Raw genomic sequence first — 27,752 nt, forward strand, 5'->3', positions numbered from 1 at the left:
TTTTCCTTCCTTTAGTTCACATTTACTAGACATGATTAAAGAGACAAATTGGCACACTGAAGTAATCATTTCATGACATACACACCGTGAATCATAGTGAACTAAGATGACTTTCTTATTTGTATGTTTTGGTTTATTATCATTTCTTTGAGAGTTCCAAAATTTATTTGAACTTTCATATTTCTAACAAAATTTTTAATCATTTGCTGCTGATAAGAAAGATTAATAAAAGAGTATGTGCAAATTGACTAAATCAGGTACAACTAATTCACATACTATTTTATCTTCTCTATCACTACACTTTTTATGACCTGATTCTGTTTTTCCATCTATCACTATTGTATATTTGATAAATAACTGAATTTCCAAATAAAATTATTCTCCTATTCTCTATTTCCTAACCACAAAAGAAACTGAAGCAAAATATGTCAAAGTACATGGATTTATTGAATGAAGACTTGTAGCTTTGGGTGGCTAGAATTTCAATCCAGAACATTCATAGTTTGTTTTCCTTCAACAAATGTCCTGAAAAATTGGGGTTACATAAATCAGGGGGCTAACAAGTATTATTAAGTTTTCTATATAGTTCATAATTTTGAAAGACAAAATAATTATCTTTTTTCTTTTTAATGTATATTTTATTTATTATAATGTATTCACATTATATATATCCCTATTGTTGTACTGCCTCACTCATCTTCCTATTCCAAACTTCCCTCCATCTTCTGCCTATTCCCCTTCCATAGACCTCTGATGGGGGGAGGGGCTCCTACCCCAAGTGTCTGGTGACAGTGTATTACATCTCATCACTATAGCCTGAATCCCTTTCCTCTGTGTGCCCAATAGGCCTTCTGGCACATTTACACCACAGAATACTATTCAGCTCTTAAAAACAAGGAACTCTAGAAATTTCCAGGCAAATGTATAGAACCAGAAATGGTCATCCTAAGTGAAGTAACTGAGACCCAGAAAGACACACATGGTATATACTCACTTAAAAGGGGATCAGAGACATGCAGAATATGGAATTCAAAATGTTTTTATTACTGTAAAGATTCACTGACACTGAGACAGGTTAACTCCTGGCAACACCTAGCCTACTTCAAAGAGGATGATGAGCATCAAATGACCTCCTCATGGAGATAGCTTCAAATGTGGCAAACAAGCTTCTGGGCAAAATGTCCTCATTTCTACCACAGACAAAATTTTGTCTAAAAAAGGGCAAACTTGGATGAAGGCAGAATCAAAAGCCAAACTCTGCCAAGACAGGGTAAGCAAGTCCACAATAGTTCCTGCCTCACAAATTTGTCTGTCAGATTATTGGGCCAGAAGGCTGAAGAAAATGCTCCAACATTATAAAGAGTTTTGGGCGACTATTCAGGTAGAAAACTAGCTCTGTCATCTTCTCATTTGGAATGCTACTAACCTGAACTCCCAGCATATTCAGGTAATCAATTTATTCCTTCTCAAGTTTTTGATGGAGTTGAAGACCAGGTAGCTTAGTTTTACAATGAAGGGTAGTTATTTAAGTGTTAAGATGTTTTTAGGTTTAGATACATGTTTTAAGTTGATAATGACAAGCTATGTTAGAGATTGATTTACATTCAGAATTTGACATACACCAAGATAGGAAAGAAGTTTTCTTCAAAGTTGTCAAATACAAATAGCCAAAAACACTAAGAATGTAACATTTATAAAATTCCTGATTGTGTTATGGTTTTTCTTGCTATAGGTATCTTATTGTATAGATGTGTAATAACATAAATTTTTATGTAAAAAATAAAAATGTTTGACTAATAAAAAAATCCAGGAACTGAAACAAAAAAGAAAGTGGATATTAGCCCAACATAGATGTCCTCTGAGAGACTCCATTCAGTGGGGGATAGTGACAAAATGATTTTATTTGAGGCATTGCCAAGACAAACATTTATTGCATCACTCTATTTTATATTTAATCAATTCCTTGGTGAAACTATTTAATTGCTCACTTATTTTCCCATGTGTATTTGGATACTAGTGTTTGGGTTCCTGCAAACTTATTTGGGATTAAAGGCCTAAAAGCAAAGCATAAAATGTCTTGCTTTTTCAAGGAACACAGCCTTTTTAAGGGAAGCATGATTTCTTCAAAGAACATGGAAGGTATGTCAGAAATGGACAAAAAGAAATATTACAATTGATTTATGCCTATTGTTTAAATACTAAACATGTTTTTTGGTCAAAAACAAACTGTGGTTCATGACAATGAAGGAAGAAGTGGATGAAAGGAAGGTAGTTTTCTGGTAAGTGTTCTTATCACGATCTCCAGATATTGACACTTGGTGGCATTATAGTGCTTCAGACTCACAGTCACTATCTAGAAAGCTGATGATTAACTTTGAACATAACTACAGCCAATCAGATTTTTATCCTTTGGGCTAGTACAACCAGAAAGCCAGCAATAAATCTCAGTACACTTAAAATGTGCATTTTTAAGACATCAATTCATATTATCAGACCTTGAAGCAATATCTAAATATGAACACTCTTATCACAGTAGGGTATTACTAAATAAATTAAATAGGCCCAGGCATAATGGAGTATACCTTTAATCCTAGTACTGAGGAGTCTGATACTGGTGGATCTCTGAGAGTTGGAAGTGATGCCAGTCTGTTCACTAGGTAAGTCAACCACGCCTACATAGAGGGACCCAGCCTCTGGCAAACACATGAAGGAACAACAACAAAAAAGAACAGATTTAGAAAGCAATTGAAGTGATTTTACTTTGTAAAAGACATTGATTTCTACTTATGTTAACTTAATGACTTCATTATCTATAAAGAAGCACATAATAGGCCAGCGGGAGAGATTGTTGCATTCAAAAAGAATTTGTGAAATAAGTGTGGCATTTAGTATGTGGAACTATAGATAACTAGATGCATTTTTATTGGTCTCCTTCGAAAATGCTCCCTTCTTACTTACCATTTTTATAGAACAAGTTACTTGTCTTCTTTTATGACTCATTAGAACTTTGATTGCTTTTGCTCATTTCCTTCTCAATATTATATTTTAATTTTTATTCATTATGTTTTCAATCTTGAAACATGAAACAACTTTGAAAGACTATCAGACTTAATTTTTTCTATAAAACTGAGGTTTTCCACTGGCAATTTAGTAGTTAGAAGAAATAGTCTCTGTTAAAAAGTCCCATAGGCAAAGAGAAGGCTTTTCTGTGACAATACAGACCAATATGTCACTTAACTTTGCATATGATGTTGACACACATTTTTTTTAACCTCTTTCTTCAGAATGATAATGCCAGTGATGTTTTCCTCTGTATGCTGATTTTCATAGATGCATAGGTCCACTGGGAGTTTCACAATGCTGTGGAAGAAACCATGTTTATTTTGCATCTATTAAGAAATGTGCCCTCATTCTCAGATTATAGATGATGAATGTCAAACATGGTGGATGGGTGTCTCTCAATACATTGCTTAGCTTCTGAGGGAAAGAACTGGGCATCACTGTTGCATGGTTCTTTGCTTTTATTTATTATTACTATTATGATTATTGTTGTTGTTATTATTAATTATATCTTTTCTGGGCAGTTGAACAACTCTGAGAATATCCCTTGTTACTAGCTTGGAAACCACATTTTAAAGTAAAAATAGTCCTTCTACTCCTTTCATGACAAAGACTCTTCTGAAAATGAGATACTCTTACCTACTATAGCAATTTATGAGACAAAAATACAGAAAAAAACACAAATTTGTTTGCAAAATTACACACAGAGCAAAGTAATCCTTTTACAATGATAATAAAGGGCCATTGCAATTAAAGGTAAAATGGCTCCATATTCAGGGACCACAAGTGGTGAACATGAAGCATGTACACCAGAAGACGTATTATAAATGACATAGTAAGTGTCAACATTAATAATGTATTGATTTAATGCATATTATTCTTACTCTATTAGCATGAGAGAGATCACAAATCACTTTCCTGGTGTTTTATAACTTAATTAATTTATTTATTTATTCACGTTTTATTCTACCTTGACTACAGAAATCAAAACTGCTACGAATAATGAATCTGGAGAACAGCACTGTGAAGACTGAGTTCTTTCTGTTGGGATTCAGTGATCATCCAGAGCTCCAGAGTTTTCTATTTGCTGTGTTCTTCTCCATCTACTCTGTTACTCTGACAGGGAATATTGGGATGATCTTATTGATCACAGTCAGTTCTAATTTACACATTCCCATGTACTTTTTCCTCTGTATGCTGTCCTTCATAGATGCATGCTACTCTTCTGTCATTGCCCCCAAGTTACTTGTGGATCTGATGTCTGACAAGAAGGTCATTTCTTACAATGGCTGTGCTACACAGTTGTATTTTTTCTGCTCCTTGGTTGACACAGAATCTTTCCTTTTGGCTGTCATGGCTTATGACAGGTACATTGCAATCTGTAACCCTCTGCTTTATACTGTAGTTATGTCTAAGAGAGTCTGCACTCAGTTAGCAATTGGAGCATTCTTAGGGGGGACTATGAGTTCAATAATCCACACGACTAATACTTTCCAGTTGTCATTCTGCTCCAGAGAAATTAACCATTTCTTCTGTGACATCTCTCCACTCTTCTCTCTGTCCTGTTCTGATACCTACACACATGACATCATTTTGGTGGTCTTTGCGAGTTTGGTGGAAGCTGTCTGTCTTCTTGCTGTTCTCCTTTCATACACATACATTATAGCAGCCATCCTTAAAATAGGCTCTGCAGAGGGAAGAAAGAAAGGGTTTTCTACTTGTGCTTCTCATCTGGCAGTAGTTACTATTTATCATGGGACCCTGATTTTTATTTATTTACGCCCTAGTACAGGGCATTCAATGGATATTGACAAAATGACCTCTGTGTTCTATACTTTGATTATACCCATGCTTAACCCGTTGATATATAGTCTCAGAAACAAAGATGTGAAAATTGCTTTTGGAAAAATTATTAGCAAAAAATTATTTTCTTAAGGCTAAAAGTGGACCTCACAATTTTAGCAATTTCTTTTCTATTGCTTTTTTCTTCTAACATTTGGAAAGTCAGTTGAATATGTTACTTTCCCAATGAAATGGATAACTGAAGTCTAGGTTAAAAAAAAATCAATCAAACAAACAAACAACAACAAACAACAACAAAAAACAACTCCAGAACATGACACTGAAATTGGCATCTCCCTTACTTATCTCTCTCACTTTATTTTATTTTTTAAACATATTTATTAATTTATTCATATTACATCTCAATTGTTATCCCATCCCTTGTATCCTCTCATTCCTCCCTCCCTCCCATTTCCCCCTTATTCCCCTCCCCTATGACTGTGACTGAGGGAGACCTCCTCCCTCTGTGTATGCTCATAGGGTATCAAGTCTCTTCTTGGTAGCCTGCTATCCTTCGTCTCTCCATATCTCTTCAATATAGTACTAGAAGTTCTAGCTAGAGCAATAAGACAACAAAAGGAGATCAAGGGGATCCAAATGAGAAAGGAGGAAGTCAAATTATCCCTATTTGAAGATGATATAATAGTGTATATAAGTGACCCCCAAAATTCCACCAGAGGACACCTACAGCTGATAAACACCTTCAGCAAATTGGCTGGATACAAAATTAACTCAAAAGAGTCAGTAGCCTTTCTACATACAAATGACAATCATGCCGAGGAAGAAATTAGGAAAACTACACCTTCATGTTAGCCACAAGCAATATAAAATATTTAGGAATTACTCTAACCAAGCAAATAAAGGACTTGTTTGAAAAAAAAAAATCAAAATGCCGAAGAAAGAGATTGAAGATGACGTGAGAAGATGGAATGATCTTCTTTTATCAATTTATTTTTTAAGTTGTTACATTTAGTATTTAATTCATGTAAGATTGACTTTTCATTGAATCTCATTGACTTTTACTCTAACTTTTCTCCACAATTCTCAATAAGGGATAAAACTTTTTTTTTAGTATTTAATTGAGAATATGGTATAATGTGGTTGGATTCAGTTTATTCTCTCCCCCAGCTCTTAGCAGATTCAACCCACTTCACTCTACTCAGCTTTGTGTAATTATTATTTTTGACTGATAAAATCTGTGACCCTCTACTGGAGCATGATGTTTGTTGTATCATAATAGTTACCTTAGTATAAAATAAAATGAATTTTCTTTATATTTTCTTCTTTCATTTTGAATCACAAATAAGATAAACTTATTTACTTGTTCAAATAGAACTAATTTTGAATTTCTCAAATATTAACCTTTACTCTTTTTCTGAATACAAGTTTGATTGCAAAAGATAATTTGTGTTTTAAATCTCAATTGAATGATGTATGTAAGGATTTTTATTTCTTTTTTTTTTTTTTTTGATGACTTAAGTAGTCCACCTTTTCTATTTTGTATTGTAGTTGTGCTATGTTCTGTCTCACTTCCATAGTTATTAACTCCTACTTACTAAATGATCCCATGTAGTTGATTACAGATTCTGTCTTAGTGTATAAGCTGAGTGAGTTTTTTGTTTTAATACCATAAATATTAGTTTATAAGTGGTTGCTTTTGGTTAAGTTTGTACAACTCTGACATTCAAAAGTGTGAATTTTTCTCTTATAATGTTTTTACTTAATTCCTAAGAGTGGTCCTTTCCACACAAGTGTATTTTTAATATATTACCCAATAGGTTGTTTCCTTAAGTAATAACATACAGATTGTATGAAAATTTATACACGTTAAATAGCTTCAATTTTTGTTGAAATATATATTTTCAATGATCATGTGGTCTTGACATCTCATGATCTCTAATTATTGTAATAAAATTATTAAGGGTATTTGTGAGGGAGCAAATAGGAACTAGAATCAAAGAGTGGTAGATGTTGTCTTATTTCTCTGGTTTTAGGGAAAATACAGAAAGCTTTTCAGGAATAACAGAAAACAAACAAGACAAACATGAGGTAAATAAAGAGGATATATTAAATGCAAAGAGTCATGACACTACAAATGTGTAATGAGTTCTGATTCTATGCCCGAGTTCTATTCACTAAATTATTCAATACTTTATAAAAGTACTCTTTCCATATATATCTGTAATATAATAGAAGGCTAGATAACACAGACTTTAAAAAGCGAGGAAAGGTTGGCACCTTAATATTGAATGCAGTAAATATTTCTGCTTGACTAGCTAAAAGTAAATATTCTTTGAAGTGCCTGATAGATCATTATTCTTTCCAGGCAGGTAAGTGTGGCATTCCAACCTTCCCCTTAGGCAAGCACTATATAATCTAATATAAAATATGCTATTTTAGGTTTCATTACTCAAGTATCTTTTGGAATGTGGACTCTGGTACTTAGAGATCATAGTAGCTAAAGCATCTTGCCTCGGGAGGGATGTGTGCTGGATTGCATGGGTAACCACATGCATTTTTATGCAAAGTTCTACTCATGACTGCAGGTGTCAAAACTCCATAGGTAGATGCTGTACAGATGTGCATATGTGTTCTGAGGCTAGAAGTTATGGTTTAATTGTGGCCAACTAGAGGAAAGGATTTTAAGAGAATAGGGATTGAGACTCAAGTCTGTGTTTCATGACAAGATGAGAGGAATATTACCATCTTTCCTTTAAATACTGAGGACTTAACCCTTCATATGTTGCTTGCAGTGGTAGTAAACATTATTTTGAATAATATTGCATATTATTTTCTAAAATGTTTACATTAAGTCCATGTTTAAGATTTTATATCCATGAGCATTCACTATGGCCACAAATAAATAATAAAATACAAATTTGAACCTGAATCTGCCCCAAAGGACAATTTCTTTTCCTTCTTGTAATGTTTAGTTGAATTACAAATGAAATGGACAAGAAAAATGCTGGAATCCTGACAATATGAAAAAAATTTTGGTGTCTTCATGGAAGAATATCTGTGTACCTCAGGGTTCAGAACTTGATTGAACCACCCTTATTATCCCCAACACTGCTCCTGGTCTCAGATTTTTACAAATTAGTTCTTAAGGAACAAGTCATTATAATCATATGGTTCAACATCTAGAAATTCATACTGGCAGTGTAGTCCACACACAAAGGAGACATTTTTCTAGAAAAGGTGATCATTTTTAATTCAGGTGTGTGGCTCAGTGTTATGCACCAGTTTAATATAGCCAAGGTCATATCTTCAATTACCATCAGTCAATGATTTCTATCCCTATGTAGCTTAGTGGTGCCAGTTGTTATATCAAATGAGCAAGAGTAAATTATTCAGAAAACAAGGCTACATTTTAATGGTATATAAAATATAAACCTGATATATATCCATATAGTTATGAAGAAAAACATGAATAAATGATCTTCCTAAAGAGCATTCACAGATCAAAAGTTTGGAAATGGAGCCATAAATGTACGTCACACTGTATAGGTACAAAGCAGATATGCAGCTATTATTAAAAGTCTGCTGTGTATTTTGTTTTTTTTTTAAATTATTGTGTTATCATGTGCATTAATTCCAACTGGTCAGTTTTAAAGTGTCATTTGCCTGTATGTGAATGATGTAAGCAGAAGATATGATGTTCAAGGCACATTATGAACACTTAGTGTTCAAGTCCTTAATACTTTAGGAAGGCTCACATTTCTTCTGAAATGCGGCTAAGACTGTGGCTATTTTGTTTTTGCTGTAATGGATCTTTCCTCTAGATCTCTAAAGAGCTATCACACACATTATACAACATTAAATGACTCTATGCACTTCAGAAACTGATTTCTATGATAATTTAATGTTATGTACTACATTTTTGTATGATGATCATTATACAGAAATATCTTGTGCATACTTCTAGAAAAGAATAAAGCAAAGTTCAATATGATGTGATTGCCTATATTTTCTAACCATGCTAACCAAATAAAGCTTGTTACCCTAGAGCTTTGTTAATTCTCTTTTGCATGTATAGATTGTTTATAGTCATCATGGGTCATTTCTTATTAATTAAACTCACCATTTATTCCATGCTTCCCTTTCTCAGGATATAGCTTTCCATACTCTACTCTGACAGCATCTAACCTTCCCTAAGGAACTATCCTACCATGCCATGGGGTTTGCTTCCTTGTTGCTTTTAAGCCCAGAAAATGGGAAGACATACAGTGTTAAAAACTGATTAGTTTTAGTAACTTCTGAAAGACCTAACATGTGTCCAACCTCACTTACAGCTTTATGTATCCTTTTGTTGTAACCTACTAAATTATAATTTGCTGAACATACATTTATGGTGAGGGCAGTGAGGCAAAAGCAGCCAGTAGCTTCTATTATCTTCACAACTAGATGTGGAACATCAAGGTCCCCTCCTTCTAGAGTCCATTCTGAATAGAGTATATGCTTTAACAGTCATTTCTCTCTGTGTGTAGCTGCTCTTACCCTAACATGCCTTAGCCATTCCTGAGAGAAATGGGTCCATCAGTTTTGTCTGGAAGCAAGCAGCACCTGGACCAACCCAACTGCCACCAGGTGGACCCTAGACTACCTGATGGACGCTGAAGAACATTCTACTTTCTAGTACTTGCTCTCCTGGATGTGTATGAAAAATAGAGAACTACAGAATGAAATAGTAGGTTGTTTATTGAAGTGAACAAATCATATTAAATAAATCCTTGTGATATCCAACCCTGTTGCATTTAACTATTTTTTTCTAAAAAAAAATAGTGTAAGGACAATTTTTAAACTTTTATTGGATCTTTATGAGGTTCACAGTTTATATCATGCAGTCAAGTACAGTTCATTTTCATGTCCTCTCATATTTGCTTTGCAACCTCCCACACCAAAAGGAAGCACACATACACAAAACAAACAAACAAACAAACAAAAAAAAAAACAACAGCAATAACAAGAAGCAAGAAAATATAGAAACATTTCTTTGTGGATACTATAGAAGGTCATAGTGTCCCACAGTATGTCCCTCTGTCCACACGTCTTCTCTTGGAGATGGTCACTGCAATGAATCGCTGGTCTGATTAAAAATCTCTGGTTTCCAGTATTAGAGGCAATTCTTCATATGGCTTGAGGGAAGATGAGCAGATGTCTTTCTTTTGCTCATACTAAGAGCAAAGAACAAGCCTTAGTTTTTCTGTGCATCTACAGCTCATATATTTATAATTTTAGGACTGTATAATGCTTACGAGAATTTATATGTTTGCAAAACAAAAGAACCAGCCAGTGAACCTGGGTCAGACCTGACAGGATTCACTCCTCTCAGCACGCAGGACTCTGACATTCTGCATCCTTCAGGTTCCAGCCCCAAGTGTTTTTAGGTATAGACATTGTTTTTGAGTTGGCAGAGATGAGCGAAGATAGATATTGATTCTCATCAGAATTTTAGACTCACCAAGATAGGAAAGATGTTTCATACAAGGTTAATTGCCAAATGCAATTAACCAAAATACCTTGAATATAACATTCATATGAGCCCTGACTGTTTCGTGGTTCTTCTTGTTGTATGTAATTTTTCTAGTCATGTGTAATAATATAAATGTATATGCCAAATAAATAAGTAAATAAATAGCCAGACAGTGGTGGAGCATTCCTTTAATCCCAGCACTTGGGAGGCAGAGGCAGGTGGATCGCTGTGAATTTGAGGCCAGCCTGGTCTACAAAGTGAGTCCAGGACAGTCAAGGCTACACAGAGAACACCTGTCTCAAATAACCATAAGTAAATTAAATAATTAATTAATTAATAAAATTTAAAAATCTCTAGTTTCTGTTACAACATCAATATGAGATCCTCACCCAGAATCTTTCTGGTTATCTTGATGTTTGTTCTGTGTCATGGAGATCCTGCTGCTTTGGGTCAGCAGGATTTGCCTTTTCACATGCTCCAACAGTTCACAGGTGATGTCTATCAAATTCCTGTATAGGCAAGTAATCTTCTAAATGATGTTACCATTTGATTTTTTTTTTTTTACCTTTAGCTACTAAAATTCAAAGATGTGCAAATCTTTCCAACTTATCTCTTACTTTTACATACATACATACATATATATAACTTAATATCCATTTTTGTTATTATCAAAATCCTGTTGTCTCAGTACGTACTTATTTGATGTGATTACAAGGTCAAGCAAAAGCATTAAAATCATGTATATTCCTATGGCTTATCCAAAGTGGCCACAGATGAATGCTTTTTATACAATTAATATGTATTCTCTTTATAGTGAATGTCTTACAAACTATAACCATTCCATATATCTTTTTAAACCATAAAGTAAGCTGGGTGGTTGGTGGCTCATACCTTTAATCCCAGTACTCAGGAGTAAAAGGAAAGCAGATCCTTATGAATTTGAGGCCAATTGGTTTAACAGAGTTCCAAGACAGCCTGGATGTTACATTCAGAAGTACTGTCTCATAAAACCAACCAACCAACCAACCAACCAACCAACCAACCAACCAACCAAACCATAAATACATATTCAAAGTACATGTCATCACTAAAGTTTTTATTTAAAACAATCATTCTTGGTATACTTTAGTCACAAATAAATTACATGTTTTTTTTCTATTTAATGTCTTATCTACAATTCAGATGATGGAGTGATATTTATATGATTAACATCATTTCCGATTTTGAGCCAGGAGCATTGGCATTCTGTACTGAAAGGGCAAGTTTAAAAATCGATAGAGCATGTACTCAGAGAAGTGTATTTACTGAAGATTATTTAGAAATGTGTGTTTAATCAGGACTGGGAGAGGCAAGAGAGATTGATGAGATGCTACAAGTAGAGAGTTTTTATTCAGGTTGGACAAACCGGTGTTCCTTGCCTTTCATTTCCTTATTTTTTCCTTGTTGTACTTTAATTGATCCTATATTTTTAAAAGTGTAGGCTACATGTGATGTCAAGGGCCATGTGTTACAATAACAAAGTCAGCACGGTTGTCTCATTGATAACCTAAAATATTCACCAGTGTGAATGGAGCAATGCCAAAACCATTTCTGCTTGTTTTCAATTATGTAGTTGTAGTATTTTTGACCTTAGTCAGATGAATTTTTATTTCAAGTCAAAATTATTCTGTTTCATTTCTACTTTTAAAAACTAAGATAAAATAACAAAAATGAATAAGGATTGTATAAAATATTTAAGCAGCCCTTTCCAATAGATGACATAAGTTTGTTGAAAGTAGCATATAAATATTTAATGTCAGTAACTCTGAGGAAATGAAAGCTCCAGGATTTTTGCTGCTTTTTCATTACATATCTGACTTTTCTTTTTTATACTTTTACTTATCTGGGCAGTTCAGCATCTGTGGTTCCAGCTTTTGCACCTGAAGTCCGTCATTCTACCTATGATCCTCCACTGCTCCCTTCTTGGTGTATAGGTCTGAAGTGTATGTATGTATATATTTTCTCTTCCTTTCAAATTAATAGTATTAAATTTTTAAAGAAAACATCACACACACACACATATATATATATATATATATACATATATAATGTAAAGAAATACAGAATATTCTTTAAAACTTCAAATTATTTGTACAAAGCTGTTAGTAAAATATGTATTAATGTGAACAGCTATTTGTGGCTTATCTTATGTAATATTGATTTGAAGAATCAAGAATATCTACTTATGTGTTTATATTGAAATATGTATGGATATGTGACATGTACCTACTTAATTAAGTTGAAATTCTACTTTTCAAGGACTTTTTTACACTTGCTTTAACATCCTTGTTTCTAAGGCTGTAAATCAGTGGGTTGAGCATGGGAATCACAAGAGTATAAAACAACAAAGGTAATTTGTCTTGATCCAAGGAATAAGCTGAACTTGGCCGGAAATACATGAAGAGCATTGTTCCCTGGAAAATTGCAACAGCAGTTAGATGAGAGGTACAGGTAGAAAAAGCTTTGACTCGTCCATCAGAATGGATCTTCAAGACTGATGAGATGATGTAGCAGTAAGAGACAAGGCCTCCTGAGATGGTGCTCAGCTCAATAGACCCGAATAGGATGAATATGACTAGCTCATTGACCTCTATATCTGAGCAAGACAGTAAGAGAAGAGAAGGGACATCACAGAAGAAATGGTTGATTTCATTGGACCCACAGAAACACAAGTGAAATGTCAATATTGTATGTGTCAAAGCATGTATCATTCCAACCAAATAAAACACAGCCAGGAGCTGGTAGCACACCTTTCTGGACATATCTACTGAATACAGCAAGGGGTTGCTCATGGCCTTATATCAATCAAAAGCCATCACTGCCAGCAGCACACACTCAGTGTCTGTAAAAATGCAGAAGATAAAGAACAGAACTGCACAGCACAGCCAATAAATGGAACTGAATTGTTCTTGGTCATAAGGCCCATCAGCATCTAGGGCCCAACTGCAGTGGAACAGCAGAAGTCAGAGAAAGAGAGGTGGCTGAGGAAAAAGTACATCGGTGTGTGAAGCTGGGGATCCATCCTGATCAAAAGGATCATTCCAAGATTTTCAATAAGAATAAGGAAGTAAACAATTAGAAAAATGGTAAATAAAATCACCTTGATCACAGGGTCATTGGTAATTCCCAAGAGAATAAACTCAGTGGCTGAGCAGTTTCCAACTTCCATTCTTCTGTTTTTTATAAACTGTCTCCAAATATTCAAAGAATAATTTAGGGTTTGTTTTTTTATATGTCAAAATATTTTCATGAAATGTAATAATATTTTTCCTGGATACTGTTTTGTCATTGGGAAACAATACAGGAAAATATTACTTTCAAAGAGACATTATTATAAAACGTCTAATGTAAGTTGTCAATATTTGTTTCTAAATTGTGCATAGGTCATGATGTAAGTGATTTATCTTGACCAATCTTACCCACTCTATGGAACCAAGTTTGAATTATTTAAATATTGACACAGGTTCAAAGTGGTACAAAAAATAACACAAAGGAGTATGTAAGAAGATATACAGATGCAAAACTCATTTGTTTGATCAAAAGAGCACATTTATTGCCTAGAGAATATATTAATTTACATTAATAAATGAAAATTATCTAATGATATATTACTGTCAAGGTATATTTAATAATTAAGTATATTTTGAAGAAATGTTCTAACAATTGCCTCTTGTTTTTGCAGAATTTTTATAATACGTTTGTTAAATTTATGAGCTTCCAAATGATAAATGATGAAACATTTGAGAAGTGGAAGACATGATATCAAACAACACAGAACACCCAATTCTTCTTAATAAAGTGGCTTCTCACTAGTTTTAAACTTCTATTTGTTGTTAAAATGCAAATGGAATGATGAGATAACTGTTTCTGAAGTACAAGTGTCTAGTGCTCTTTTTTATGTTTGTATTCATATGTGCATATATGTATGTCACACGACTCCTATCAGTGTGTCTGCTTTTTGATATTAAAATATTGGAATGTATGTTGAAGTCTGACTCTTACTTATTCTACACTTATATAATATTCTTTCCACATATAATGTAACTAATAAATGTATGACTATTTGGATTCTTAACTGTATTATTATTTATTAAAACATAAATTGCATATATATCATCAATGTAGAAAGTATAAACATGATTTTCTAATTGCATATGATTAAAACATAAATGCATAAATTCTCCTTAAAGGGTTTATACAAATAACAAGTGAAGTAATTCAAACTCACATAGTATTAGCAAGAAAATGTCATTGCTTGTTACATTGTAATTTATGTTTACCGGCATAAGTTTTTCACTTACACATTCCCTAATGACAACATTTAGCAAAGAAAAGCTACATTATTTAAACACAGATAAATGATTAATAACTAAAAGAAATTAAGGAAGAGAGGTAGTAGGAAAGGAAGGAAGAAGAAGAAACTAATATACCTGAGATGAGACTTTCTATTCTCATCAGTGACACATGAACTATATGTAGATAACATTTTATTTTCAGTCTGAGGCTGCTGGGACTTAAATATGGTAAACCTCTGTCTTTAATACTCTCCTTTATTCATCACTGGTTAATTAGATTTCTTGATGATACTTCTCCCCTGGGATACTACAACATCTTCAGCAAAAGTTGAAATTATAAGTTTCCGCATGTACTGTATGGCTTAATTAGCACCAATGATATATTTACTTCAGGTCAAATAAAGGTTACAAAACATCACAGTTCTTTTGAACAAAGACAGAAATACACTCTTTCAAAACTATAATTTTTTGAGGTATTACAATACTAATCTATGGATAAAACTATAGTACATAAAGTGCATTAAATCCTACTTGTATATTAAGATATTAAAGTAGACATATATTATTTTTGGCTGAATAATATGTCAACTTTTTTCATTATTTTATTTAGGTGCTCCAGTAACAAGGACAGGTACATGGTTTAAGATATTGATAGATAATTATATCACAAAATCTGTCAACACAGTCATTAGGGCTACAATACTCAGATATTTGTCACTAGACACTGGTAAACACAAGTGTAATTTAGAGATAGTAAAACTAGGGAATTGATGAGAATTGCATTTGAAGATTCAGTGTAAAACAAGAACTTTAATGTATGCACAAGTCTAGTTATTTTCCAAAGCTTTTATTTCAGTCATAAATATTTTCAAGTGACTCCACACACTGAAATGTCAAACCTATACATTTATAGGGGTAATAGTTTCAATTTAGATCAGTTTATATTAATTTTGTTCATCATCTTATACAACCTTGGTTGCTTTCTACCTAATTTACAGTCACTTTAACCTAAAAATACGAGTTCATATGACCTTTAAAATAGTCTTTAATCACAGTAAGAGAAAAAGACAGAGAAATGAGTAGTGGATATAAACGTGTTTTTGTTTGATTCAAAGTGTGGGATATGTAATGGATGTAAACATGTTTTTTGTTTGGATCCCAAGTGTGGTATGGGGAACAGACTTGGGAGAGAGCAGGTGATGTTTATCCATTTGGAGGTTGAACCACCTTGTGTGGGGCTTGGTTTTTGCCAACTGAAAATCATCCTAGTACAAACTCTGAGAGGACATGTATATATATACATGTGTATATATATGTGTATATATGTCCAAAACAGCATGCTGGGGATATTTTGGTCTTGGTATTATTTGGCTGTTCATTGCTCCACTTCAAGACACTCCAAGAGAGGATTGCTCCAGAATATGCTTTGAGCCTCTGGGTCCAGCTGCTGTTCCAGGTTCCAGCAGCAACTTTGGTGGAATTGCTGGTCTGCTGAAAGCCTGCCGACTACACCAGGGGAATTGCTCCCAGGAACTGAATTAAACAAAGTCTACTTCTGTTCAGATAAACCTCCTTTCTCTCCTATCTGGTGTCGGTGGGTTGGACAGGAGGTATAGGCATTAAAAGAACCCCAAATAAAGTAGGTTTGGAAAAGGTGAAGATTACAAAAATGTACAGAAATGCGCACACTTTATTTATAGGCAGCTCAGTGCTCTCCCAGTTTGCTTACGTTACAAAACGTTTCGTATGAGGATTTCTGACATGTTGTTTGACTTGATATTTATAGAAAGTCTGTATGCTAACAGACTTACTCAGAGCAACAAATTTATCTCATTATCCATATGTGGGACATATGGAACCAAGAACATACTACTTCAATGATCAGTGCACTCTTATTGTCTGGTTTACAGAGATTACAGGTTATTTTGTCCTTTTATATTGAGAAAGAACCAATTACTGCAGGGTCTTTACTTAAAAAGAAACATTTATCAAGGACATCACTTCATACTACCATGTTTTTGTGAGTTAGGATCTCAAGATATGAAGATATTAATTGTAATTTATGAATTAACAGGTTTGTCAGGCATGTGTGGATGAAGGGGGATGGGCTCAGAAACATTACATAGATTGAAACTCATGCAGAACCACATATCAATTAAAAATACTCCAGAATTACTTTGTAATGAACATAGAAGCTTCACTATTATTTGAAGTTCCACCACGCCATGGCATTTCACATGGGCTTCTAGAAACTCAAGATAACAAGTATTTCTTCTTATTTTTCTTAATTCTTTTAATTTTTAACATATACTTTAAAAACATCTTTGTATATAATATGGTATAGCAAACATGTGTCTGTCTCCATGTTTTCTCAAGAGAAGATTCAAGGATTAAGCAATCAGATAATTTGTGTAGATTAAATGTGAAAAGGCAAATCTGAATGATATACGTAGATGATCTGTGAACTTTACAACGAATGACAACAGTAAAAACACACAGAAACTGTTTTGTAATATAATTTAAGGCTATATCTTTAAAAAGTATTTGAATGAAAACCCTCTTCATGAAGAAAAAATACTATTCTCACTAAACAAAGGAGTATTTTAGTGCTTAGTATAGGATATGTCCCTTTGAGACTTTTCTTAATCAGGAAGAATAACAGATACCCTAAAAACAGGTTATTGGTTTTATTAACAAGACAGTAAAACCCTATTTCTGAAGGCAACATGCTTCCAGAACATAGATTTATTAAGTGATGGTAGAACCCAGCTGGAAGCATCCTTCCGGATGCATAGCTTTCATAGTGCTTGAAGGGGCTATGCAGTCTTCTTCCGGGAGGAAAGTCAGCAATAGTCTTATCTTGCTGTGAGGACTGTTAGTTACAATACCAACTTGACAAACATGCCAGGCCTTTTCATGGAGCAGAATCATCAATGTTATAGGGTAACCTAATGCTTTTTCGGATTTGTCTTGTGCCCTACCCTGCCTATATAATAAATCTTGAAAACAAAATGAAACAAAACAAAACAAAAAATACTTTAATGGCTAGGGAGATTATAGGTCTTGTGGAATTAACTACTATTATTTTGCTAAATACATGTGGTATTGAACTGTCTTCTAAACATTTACGTTTATACAAGTGGATTTATGCTACTCAAAGCCCTGGTTGGAGAAGCTTTGTTTTCAGTAGGCAATAATTAGTCCACAGATTCATCTATGGACATACAGATGAACAAAAAGGACTGTTGAGGTCCTAGCTCTAAATTGAGCCCTGAGTTTTAGGAAATCTCACAGAAAAATGTATGAGCAACACATATGGGAAGAAGTACATGAAATGATGTCTTCTGGATATGACATGTCATTTATTAAATGAACACGACTGGAATATTCAACATTTCTTCATGGAATGAGTGATTCTTCACCCTTCCACCAAGAAATATTGTTATTTAATGGATTCTAGGAGACTGGGAATCATTTTCTTTTATTATATAGACACTAACTATTCTCACAATCTAATAAATATACTCCCACCAAAGATCATTCGTGAAACTCTAATTTAAAGTCAGCAAATCACAGCAAGACTATAGAATAGGAATGGACTTCGTTGGGAAGAAGAATTTCTGTATGGGAGGGGAAAAATCAGTGAGAAGTGAGTATGATCAAAGCACATTATAACTATAACCACATGAAATTGTCAAATAATAAATTTAGAAGATTGAAAATCACTTGTGATTTGTATATTCTTTAAGTATTCACAGACATTTTATATACTTTTTTTTTGTATGTTTGTTTTGTGGGTTCTAGGTATCCAAAGTTGTGTCCTTCTTCTTGTACAGCAAGCCCTGTACACATTGACCTCTACGCAAAAATTTGTAAGCAATATATTAAAATATGTAATATCTATACCTTGAGTTTCTGTTACATTGGTGTCTACTGCCTCAAAATTTCTTCACTTGAAATTAGTTCAATTTTTAAATTTTATATTGTCTCTTTTTAACATCTTCTCATTCAAAGGAATGAGTGCCCCATGAGGATGTGGAGTATTTTTAAAATATAGTTTTATTGTATTTCTGATTTTACATATACATTTATATTATCACACATAAATACAATAAAGTACATACAGCAAGAACAATGAAACAATCAGGATTTATATTAATGTTATATTCATAGTGTTTTGGTGGCCTTGCCAGGCCATAGAGGAAGAGGACACTGGTAGTACAGACGAGGATGGGGAGTTTTAAAGAAATGATTTTTATTAGTTCTTTGAAAATTTTGTACAAGAAAAAAAATGCTTGACACTGCAAAAGTAGCAAAGTATCTTAGATTAAATAGGTCATAGGCTTAGGGAAAACATAATAATATTATAACATTAAAAAAAAGATTTTTATTTTATGTGTATGGTGTATGTGTGAATATCTCTCTCTCTCTCTCTCTCTCTCTCTCTCTCTCTCTCTCTCTCTCTCTCTCTCTCTCTGTGTGTGTGTGTGTGTGTTTCTTTGTGACTCACCACACTTTAATTTTAAAAACTTCTAGTACATTCTCAAGTAGTGTTATAATAGCTAGAATCTTATTTTCTATTATTTCTTCTTTGTTTTTACTTCTTATGTTCAACATACTATGTTAATGCTTTGAACTGCTGGACTTCCATCAAATAATGTTTGCATTGAAACATTAGATATAGTTACTCAAGAAAGAAAATAATATTACATATTACTTTAAGTAGGTGGTTTCAAACAATAGATACTGATATTTAACCAGATATGGCTATGTAGAAGGAAGAAAGCGATGCTTTCTGAAAGGAATCATAGAATAACAGTCAATAATTTCATTATAGAGAGTCATTTTGCTAGTGTCCTTTTTAACTCTTGACAATTAAAAAATAGCTTAATACAGGATTCTATGAATTAGAATGGTAATTATTTTTATTTTTGATACTATAATATAATCACATTATTTCCTTCTTCCTATTCGTTCCTGTAAAATCCTCCAAGTATACTTCCAGCACCCTTTCAAATTCAAGGACCCCTTCTCATCAATTGTTACATATTTAGCTGTATAATCTGACTATGCCCATAAAATTTTACCTAAAATACTGCTTTAACATGAGCTGAACAAGAACAATAAAAATAGTCTTGCAAAACTGAATGGGGAAAGTCCATATGGAGATATATATACATCCAAAGGCATATTGTATCTAATTTCAATAACATATAGCACAAACACAAAATTTCTTACATTTAAAGCCAATGGTCAGAATATTCTCCACAGTTGAGTGGAGAGTGTGATACGACTTTCTCACGTACTCTGGTGCCTCACATTTGACCATGTCCCCTGGAGGGGGAGACCTGGTGGCACTCAGAGGAAGGACAGCAAGTAGCCAAGAAGAGACTTGATACCCTATGAGAATATATAGGGGGACATAATCCCCCTCAGGAACAGTCATAGGGGAAGGGAATAATGGGAAAATGGGGGGGGGGAGGAATGGGAGGATACAAGGGATGGGATAAACATTGAGATGTAACAAGAATAAATTAATAAAAAAAATAAATAAATAAAAATTTAAAAAATTAAAAAAAAAAAAAAGAAAAATTACTTCTATGTGTCGTTAGTATAATTTAACAGAAAAAAAATCATTTTAAGTAATTGGTCATGTGCATGTGATGGAATTGCTTAGAACCAAGATTTTGTTTTCAGTTTTTGAAGGGCTTCTTTCACATCCTTGTTCCTTAGACTGTAAATCAAAGGGTTCAGCACGGGAATCACCAGGGTGTAAAACAGTGAGGTCATTTTGTCTTGATCTAAAGAATAAGAAGAACTAGGCCGGAAATACATGAATAACATTGTTCCTTGAAAAATTGCAACTGCTGTTAAATGGGAAGTGCAGGTGGAGAAAGCCTTGAACCTCCCCTCAGCAGAACGGATCTTCAGGACTGACAAAATGATGTAACAGTAAGAGACCAGAACTCCTGAGATAGTGCTTAGTTCAATGAAACCAAAAACAGTAAATAAGGCCAGTTCATTAACTTGGATGTCAGAGCAAGAAAGGAGATAAAGAGGAGGTAAATCACAGAAGAAATGATTGATCTCATTGGACCCACAGAAACACAAGCGAAATGTCAGTGCGGTGTGGACCACAGCATCTACAATACCTACTAAGTAAACCACAGCCAGAAGCTGGTAGCAGACTTTACTGGACATGTCTACTGCATACAACAAGGGGTTGCTGATTGCCTTGTACCGATCAAAGGCCATCATTGCCAGCAGCATACACTCCACATCTGTAAAGATGCAGAAGATGAAGAACTGCAGAACACAGCCAAGAAAAGAAATTGAATTGCTGCTCCTGGCAAGCAGGTCCATTAACATCCTTGGTCCAACTGCAGTGGAATAGCAGACATCAGAGAAAGAGAGGTGGCTGAGGAAGAAGTACATTGGTATGTGAAGCTGGTGATCTATCCTGATCAAAATGATCATCCCAAGATTTTCAATAAGAATAATGAGATAAACAATTAGAAAAATGGTAAATAAAATCACCTTGGTCACAGGGTTATTGGTAATTCCCAAGAAAAAGAACTCGGTGGCTGAGCAGTTCCAAACCTCCATTCTTCTTTATAAACTGTTTCTAAATGATCAAGACAATGACTGATTAGATATTTTCCAATGTTTTAATATTATTTATTTTTATTTTTTATTTTTGAATATTATTATGTAGTCTAATTGTATTTAATTCCACAGTTATTTATCTTCAAAAACAGCCTAGGCTATTTAAAAGAGGAATTATCATAAAATATGTCTAATTTGAGTTGAACCACCTTGTTTCTATGACGCATGCATTTCAGCAGTTTCTTCTTGACACATTATCTATTGTTACTATTTATCTATTATCAGTTATCTATTGTTACTACTATTATGTTTGAACAAACTCTGTGTCCAGATTCAAACTGAGATTTAAGGAATGCCAATGTAAGCCAGAAGAGCCAGAAGAGAAAAGAATCTTTTTTGGGTCAAAACCATCACATTTATCACCTTAATCAAGAAATATTAATTTTAGGACTATTGATCATTTCTACATGATTTATTGAATAAAATTATTTCTGATTATATTTAATAGCACCATTTTGCTAAAATGTCATATTAGTTTTAAATGTATTCATCACTTTATGTCATTCTTATGTTAGGAATTTTATAATCCCATCATAAATTTTATCTAATACTGAAATATAAATTCCCTGTGATTACATTACAATAGAAAGGAAAGTATGTCACAGTTTAAAAATTAGAAGAGAAGCTAGAAAAATAGAACAGAGTGAAATATCTGACACAGAACTGTAAGGATTAGAGCTAAGACTCATGTAGTGTCAGGTTACGTGCTTGCCAGTATGCCATCCTAGCACTAAGGAGGTAAGGAGAATCTACTGAAGCAAAAAGGCCAGTTACTTTAAAGGAAATAGTGATATCTGTGTTCAGTCAGAAATTCAGACTCATACGCAACAGGAGATGCACTCTCTAGCCTGTATAAACAGTCGCATGGACCTGCAAACCCTTGTGTACTAGCCATAAGAATATATGTGCATACACATATAAAAAGTAAAAGACAGAACAATAGATCAATATACACAGTATTTAATGTTTTCATTAAAATGATAATGAGGATATATAAGTGATATTTCTGAGATACATATGATTCAGTTTCATACATTGTTTTCATTTATATATGGATGTTAGGAATTGTTTTTCTGTATGTTGTTTAGTAATTGGAATTTTGTGATGATTCAACATTTAATTTTTTGTAGACTGAAATGTAGTATATTGTCTTTAAGTTCTGAATGAATACACATTAATTTTTGTGTTAATTTTCATCATTTTATTAAATAACAAAATTTGAACATATACTAAAACTTTTTAAGTGACTTCAATATTGAAAATTTTGCTAACAGATAAATAGGTAACACCACTATGGATTTTACAAAAAACAAAAACAATTCAAAACACAACAAACATAAAAAAAAGTTGTCATAAAAACTCAAACAATTTTAAAAGAAACGTCCTTGCATATTGTACTTAACTGATAAGCCTGTACAAAATTTACTTTCATGTTATTTAATAATGATGTTTTGAAATCAATGTATCTCTATTTTCCTGTATTATTTAAATATATTCACAAAGAGACCCACCTTAGATGTTTCTGTCCTCATCAGTGGTATGTGAATTTATGTGGATGACATTTTATTTTCATACAGTGACTGTAGGGATTTCAATCTGAGAGGACTCTGCCTTGACTCTTCTGTGTTATTTTTCAATGTTTAATTAGATTCCTAGTTGTGAATTTCCCTCTGAGAATAAAGAAACAAGTTTAGCAAAGGTTGATATTTTATTAACTTACCTTTGTTAACTAACTTAATTAGCATAATTGCTACACCTATCTCAGGTCAAAAGTGGAGAGATGAAACTGTAATTTCTTGGCACAGACACAGAACAGCACAATTTTCAACCTTTTTTATTTTTGAATGAGTCCTTCAGGCAGTAAAATTATAATTCATAGAGACAAAAATGTAACACATATAAATATTTTATGTTTCATATTTTTTAATGTAAAAGAAATCTGAAATAGACATTTAGTGTGTATTATTTATAGGCCATCTAATTTTATTCCCTTATTTACTCATTCCAGAAGCAAGGATGAAGGAAGAGTTAAGATACAGAAAGATAGTTACATCATTCACTGTGCCAACATAGTTTCTGGTATTATTGTGTTAAGATGACACTCATAGCTAGTCACTGGTATATATAAATCAATAGAATACTTTAGAAAAGTGCTTAGTAATGTATGAAAGTATGTCAGACATCAACTCTGATGTATTCATAAATTTATATCTTTTAGCCTATACTTCAGCCATACATACTCTAAATCAATTCCACAAAATAGAGTTTTAAAATTAAAATTATTATATCTAGAGATATAATGCTTAAAATAAGATTATCTCATGGCATTTGGGATTGATGCTTTTGTAGCTTATTTACCTCACAGTCATTTCACTTAAAAATGTGGACCACCAGAAGCTCAAGTTTATTTTTAAATGCTACAATAGAAATATAGGCCAATTGCATTAAAATTTACAAATGTTAAGTTTTTCTTTATATTTCAATGTATTTCTAATAATACCTTCTGCATGTTGTTGATTTAACACTTAGGGATATGTACAAAAAGAAAAAAATATGATTTACTGTACATTGAGTACAAAATATTTATCACAGTTAAAATATAGGAAGTCTGCAGACCACCCACTGCCAAATTGGGCATTGGATCTTTTTCTCTTATTTGGAGGGCTTGGTTTTACTATCTTTCTAAAGTAGAAAGACCACTAATGGGCCCAATTATGTTTTATTATGGAAAGCCCCAATTTCTAAGGGCTCTACACTTCTGATTTAATCATTTCTCAAGGATTTCAGTTCCTAGCACCATTATTTGGAGGGTTAGAATTTCAAGAAAGGATAGTCATATTCACATATTCTATTGTCAAAATATTAATGGCAAGTTGAGAAAACATTGCAGAGGTACAACATAAAAATTTTTATTTTAAAAAATCATCCTTAGTTACTTTTCTTCTTTGTGTCTTACTACCATGTGCCATGCTGAATATAAAGAAGCACTTCTCAGGCTTTATTTTTATAGTAAGACGTCGTTATGAGGTATATCAAACTGTCATCTAGAAAGGCTTTAAGGGTCTACGGCATTTAGCTTCACTGATTAGTGTGCAATTAACAATGTTCTGTGCCTTTGGCTTTTCAAATATGATATGGCCTTTTCCAAGAAAGTCTTTAAACTATCAAAATAATTGAATACATCAAGATGGAAAGTATAAGAAAGATGTTTTCTTCAAGGCTGCCAAACACAAATAGCTAAAACACTATGAGTGTAACATATATATAATTCCTGATTGTTTCATGGTTCTTCTTACTGTGGATAGTTTATTGTATATAAATGTAACAATACAAATGTATATGTAAAATATTAAATAAAAATTATAAAAAACAGAAAGGTAAAAAGAAAAAAGAACAAAATTTAGCATAAAATTTAAATTTGCATGAATCAAAACTACTAAGGAAAATTCTGAAATATTAAGACTAAAAGATGGTTCTTTCTAATGAAAAGAAAGAAAAGTAATGTGCAAATATATGCTCCTTTTTATAGCCAAATTAATACCTTTATTGTGTATTACACAGCAGAACAGTGTCCAAAAATTTCATATATATTCTGAACATCTGAACATTTTTGGGTGTGAAAATGATATATAATATGTCCTCCAATAATTTTACCAACATCCAACATATAGTAAACATGTTATCTAGCATATAATTTTGTTACCTTTTTCATATTTATTGTCCAAATATGATAGAGCTTTGAACTTCAGGAATAAAATGCTTAGAACTATAGTAAAAATATTTAATATTGAATTTTGGAGACATTTACCTTGGAAAAGAATAACATTACAATTGACTTTAAGTGGCAAAATAAACAAAGAAACAGAATCTGTATTGAGGGACTCACGTAGCGAGAAAGGAAAGGTAAATCTTCCTCCAAGAAGTGACACATAGTTAATGAGGGGACTTCCATCACACAGAAGAAGGGAGGCACAGCCGATGAAGGGAAGTTTCACCACAGAAAGGTCAGTGTTGCATAGCTGATAACAGACGCTTAGGGTCCCTCATACAGGACGACTTGAAACTCTCAAGAGGTTTTAGAGAACAGACCTTGGTCTCGTTCTCAAACATCAGTGGTGAATAGATGATAAGTTGCAGCAATTTACATACATAAAATTCTGCTTACAAAGACCTTTTCGTGCAGATGCTGCTGAAATGCAGTGACTTTTCTCTGAGGGTGCCACTGATGGCAGAGTACCTGTCACTGATTTTTGTATCATAATATAGTAAGGCTGTGTGGCTTACAAAGCTAAAAGCCTGTTTCCATATCTAGTTATCAACCCTTCAGTCTACAATATGTTCATATCTCCGACATTCATAATTTTACTGCTCCAGTCAATAAAACCTTTCTCCTGCACATTGAATTTAAGCCCTTTCCTTTGTATCAGTGGTTTTCAACCAATTGGGTAACAACGCATTAGTCAAACATCTGTCTCCAAAATATTTACATTACAATTCATATCAAGAACAAAGTTATAATTACGAAGTAGCAACAAGAATAATTATATAGTTGGTGGGTCACACAACATAAGGAACTGTGTTAAAGTGCCCCAGCATTAGAAGGTTGAGAACCATTGCCCTGGATGACAGCTCGTAATTTATTGACTTCATTATTATTTTGAAATGTATTATAAAAACTTGAAGTTCAATTGAAGTCTGGAACATCTAGTATAATATAAAAATACTAGGAAATAAATATTTGAAATTGTCTTGAAACATAGGTCAAATAATAGACAATGTGTGATTACTATAATTCATTAAACAGTATAGTCAAAACTACTATAAAAATAAATGATCAATTATATTAATCAGGAAATTTTATATTCATGAGTGCTATGTGTATATATACTCAAACATGGAATATTTTGAGGTCTACTGCATTTATTGTGTTTCAATGTTGGAACAAATACACATTTTACTGTTTTAAAATATAGGTCAGAGCTTTAATATATGTCATAATTATAATTTCCCAGTAAAAATCCAAGCATTATATATAAGTGGACATGTACATGGCATATAATTCTTTAGGACCACAATTTTATTTTCAGTTTTTGGAGGGCCTCTTTCACATCCTTGTTCCTCAGGCTCTAAATAACAGGATTCAACATTGGGATCACAAGAGTGTAGAACAATGAAGTCATTTTGTCTTGATCCAGAGAATAAGAAGAACTCGGCCGAAAATACATGAAAAGCATAGTTCCCTGGAAAATGGCCACTGTGGTGAGATGGGAGGTGCAGGTGGAGAAAGCTTTGAACCTCCCCTCAGCAGAACGGATCTTCAGGACTGATAAAATGATGTAACAATAAGAGACCAAAACTCCTGAGATGGTGCTCAGTTCAATGAAACCAAAAACAGTAAATAAGGCCAGCTTATTGACTTGTATGTCAGAGCAAGAAAGCATGTAAAGTGGAGGTAAATCACAGAGGAAGTGATTGATCTCATTAGAACCACAGAAACATAAACAGAATGCCAAGGTTGTATGTATCAAACCATCTGTTGTTGCCACCAGGTAAACCCCAGCCATGAGCATGGAACACACCCTGCTGGACATGTTCACTGTGTAGAGCAAGGGGCTGCTGATGACCTGGTACCTATCAAAAGCCATTACTGCTAGCAGTAGACACTCAGAGTCTGCAAAGACACAGAATGTCAAGAACCGCAGAGCACAACCAACAACAGGAATTGATTTCTCCTCAGCTAAGAGATTCACCAGCATCTTGGGTCCAATTGCTGTGGAGTAGCAGAGGTCACAGAAGGAGAGATTGCTGAGGAAAAAGTACATAGGTGTGTGGAGCTGTGAGTCCACTCTAATTAAAATGATCATCCCAAGATTGGCCAGAAAAGCAATGAGATAAACAAGTAGGAATGTGGTGAACAGGGCTGCTTCTTTTCCAGGGTTATTGGTAATTCCCAAGAAAATGAATTCATCCACAGAGGAGCAATTTACTTTATCCATTCTTCATTCTTCTTATGTAAAATTTAAATGATAATTCCAAAATTGGGTGGCTGCATTCTAAAATATCTGTAAAAAAGAACATAATTTATTCTCTGGATTTTCCCTCAGAAATCATTTCATTCACATTACTCATAAGTAGATCTTTAAGATATTTATTATAACAATATATCTGATAGCCTGATGGTTCAGTTGTTATGATAAGTGGCAACTAGACAACAGAGAAAAACATAACTACTTATATTTTTTAACATGTTTGATACCTCTTTCCCTTAATTTTGCAAACATATTTCTAATTTACTGAAATCTTACTTAATCTTCAATGTATGTGTATAAATGAACAACCATAAAGCTACTAGACTATGCAATAAAAGTTAGATATTT

The 27,752-nt window shown here is 33.3% G+C and overlaps 3 protein-coding genes and 1 pseudogene across 3 annotated transcripts; 1 reads left to right on the plus strand and 3 right to left on the minus strand.

Annotated features, from left to right (window-relative positions):
• The first annotated feature begins 4,041 nt into the window (after positions 1-4,041).
• Positions 4,042-4,995, plus strand: LOC127207516 (olfactory receptor 5I1-like). The gene has a single exon (XM_051166956.1). It carries the CDS (start codon positions 4,063-4,065, stop codon positions 4,993-4,995), a length of 933 nt encoding a protein of 310 aa, XP_051022913.1. The 5' UTR covers positions 4,042-4,062.
• Positions 4,996-12,648: 7,653 nt separating this feature from the next.
• On the minus strand, positions 12,649-13,583 carry LOC127207603 (olfactory receptor 5W2-like; annotated as a pseudogene).
• Positions 13,584-20,382: 6,799 nt separating this feature from the next.
• LOC127207350 (olfactory receptor 5W2-like) lies at positions 20,383-21,321 on the minus strand. Its single transcript, XM_051166748.1, has one exon. The coding sequence runs from the start codon at positions 21,313-21,315 to the stop codon at positions 20,383-20,385; it is 933 nt and encodes a 310-aa protein (XP_051022705.1). The 5' UTR covers positions 21,316-21,321.
• A 5,180-nt stretch (positions 21,322-26,501) lies between these two features.
• On the minus strand, positions 26,502-27,371 carry LOC127207360 (olfactory receptor 5W2-like). Its single transcript, XM_051166758.1, has one exon. It carries the CDS (start codon positions 27,369-27,371, stop codon positions 26,502-26,504), a length of 870 nt encoding a protein of 289 aa, XP_051022715.1.
• Positions 27,372-27,752: the final 381 nt, after the last annotated feature.

The sequence above is a fragment of the Acomys russatus genome, chromosome 24, assembly GCF_903995435.1.
Source record: "Acomys russatus chromosome 24, mAcoRus1.1, whole genome shotgun sequence".
Lineage (NCBI taxonomy): Eukaryota > Metazoa > Chordata > Mammalia > Rodentia > Muridae > Acomys > Acomys russatus.

Excerpts from the sequence above, each read along its gene's own strand:
- LOC127207516 (XM_051166956.1), top strand. The coding sequence starts at position 4,063 with ATGAATCTGGAGAACAGCACTGTGAAGACTGAGTTCTTTCTGTTGGGA.
- LOC127207350 (XM_051166748.1), bottom strand. The coding sequence starts at position 21,315 with ATGGAGGTTTGGAACTGCTCAGCCACCGAGTTCTTTTTCTTGGGAATT.
- LOC127207360 (XM_051166758.1), bottom strand. The coding sequence starts at position 27,371 with ATGGATAAAGTAAATTGCTCCTCTGTGGATGAATTCATTTTCTTGGGA.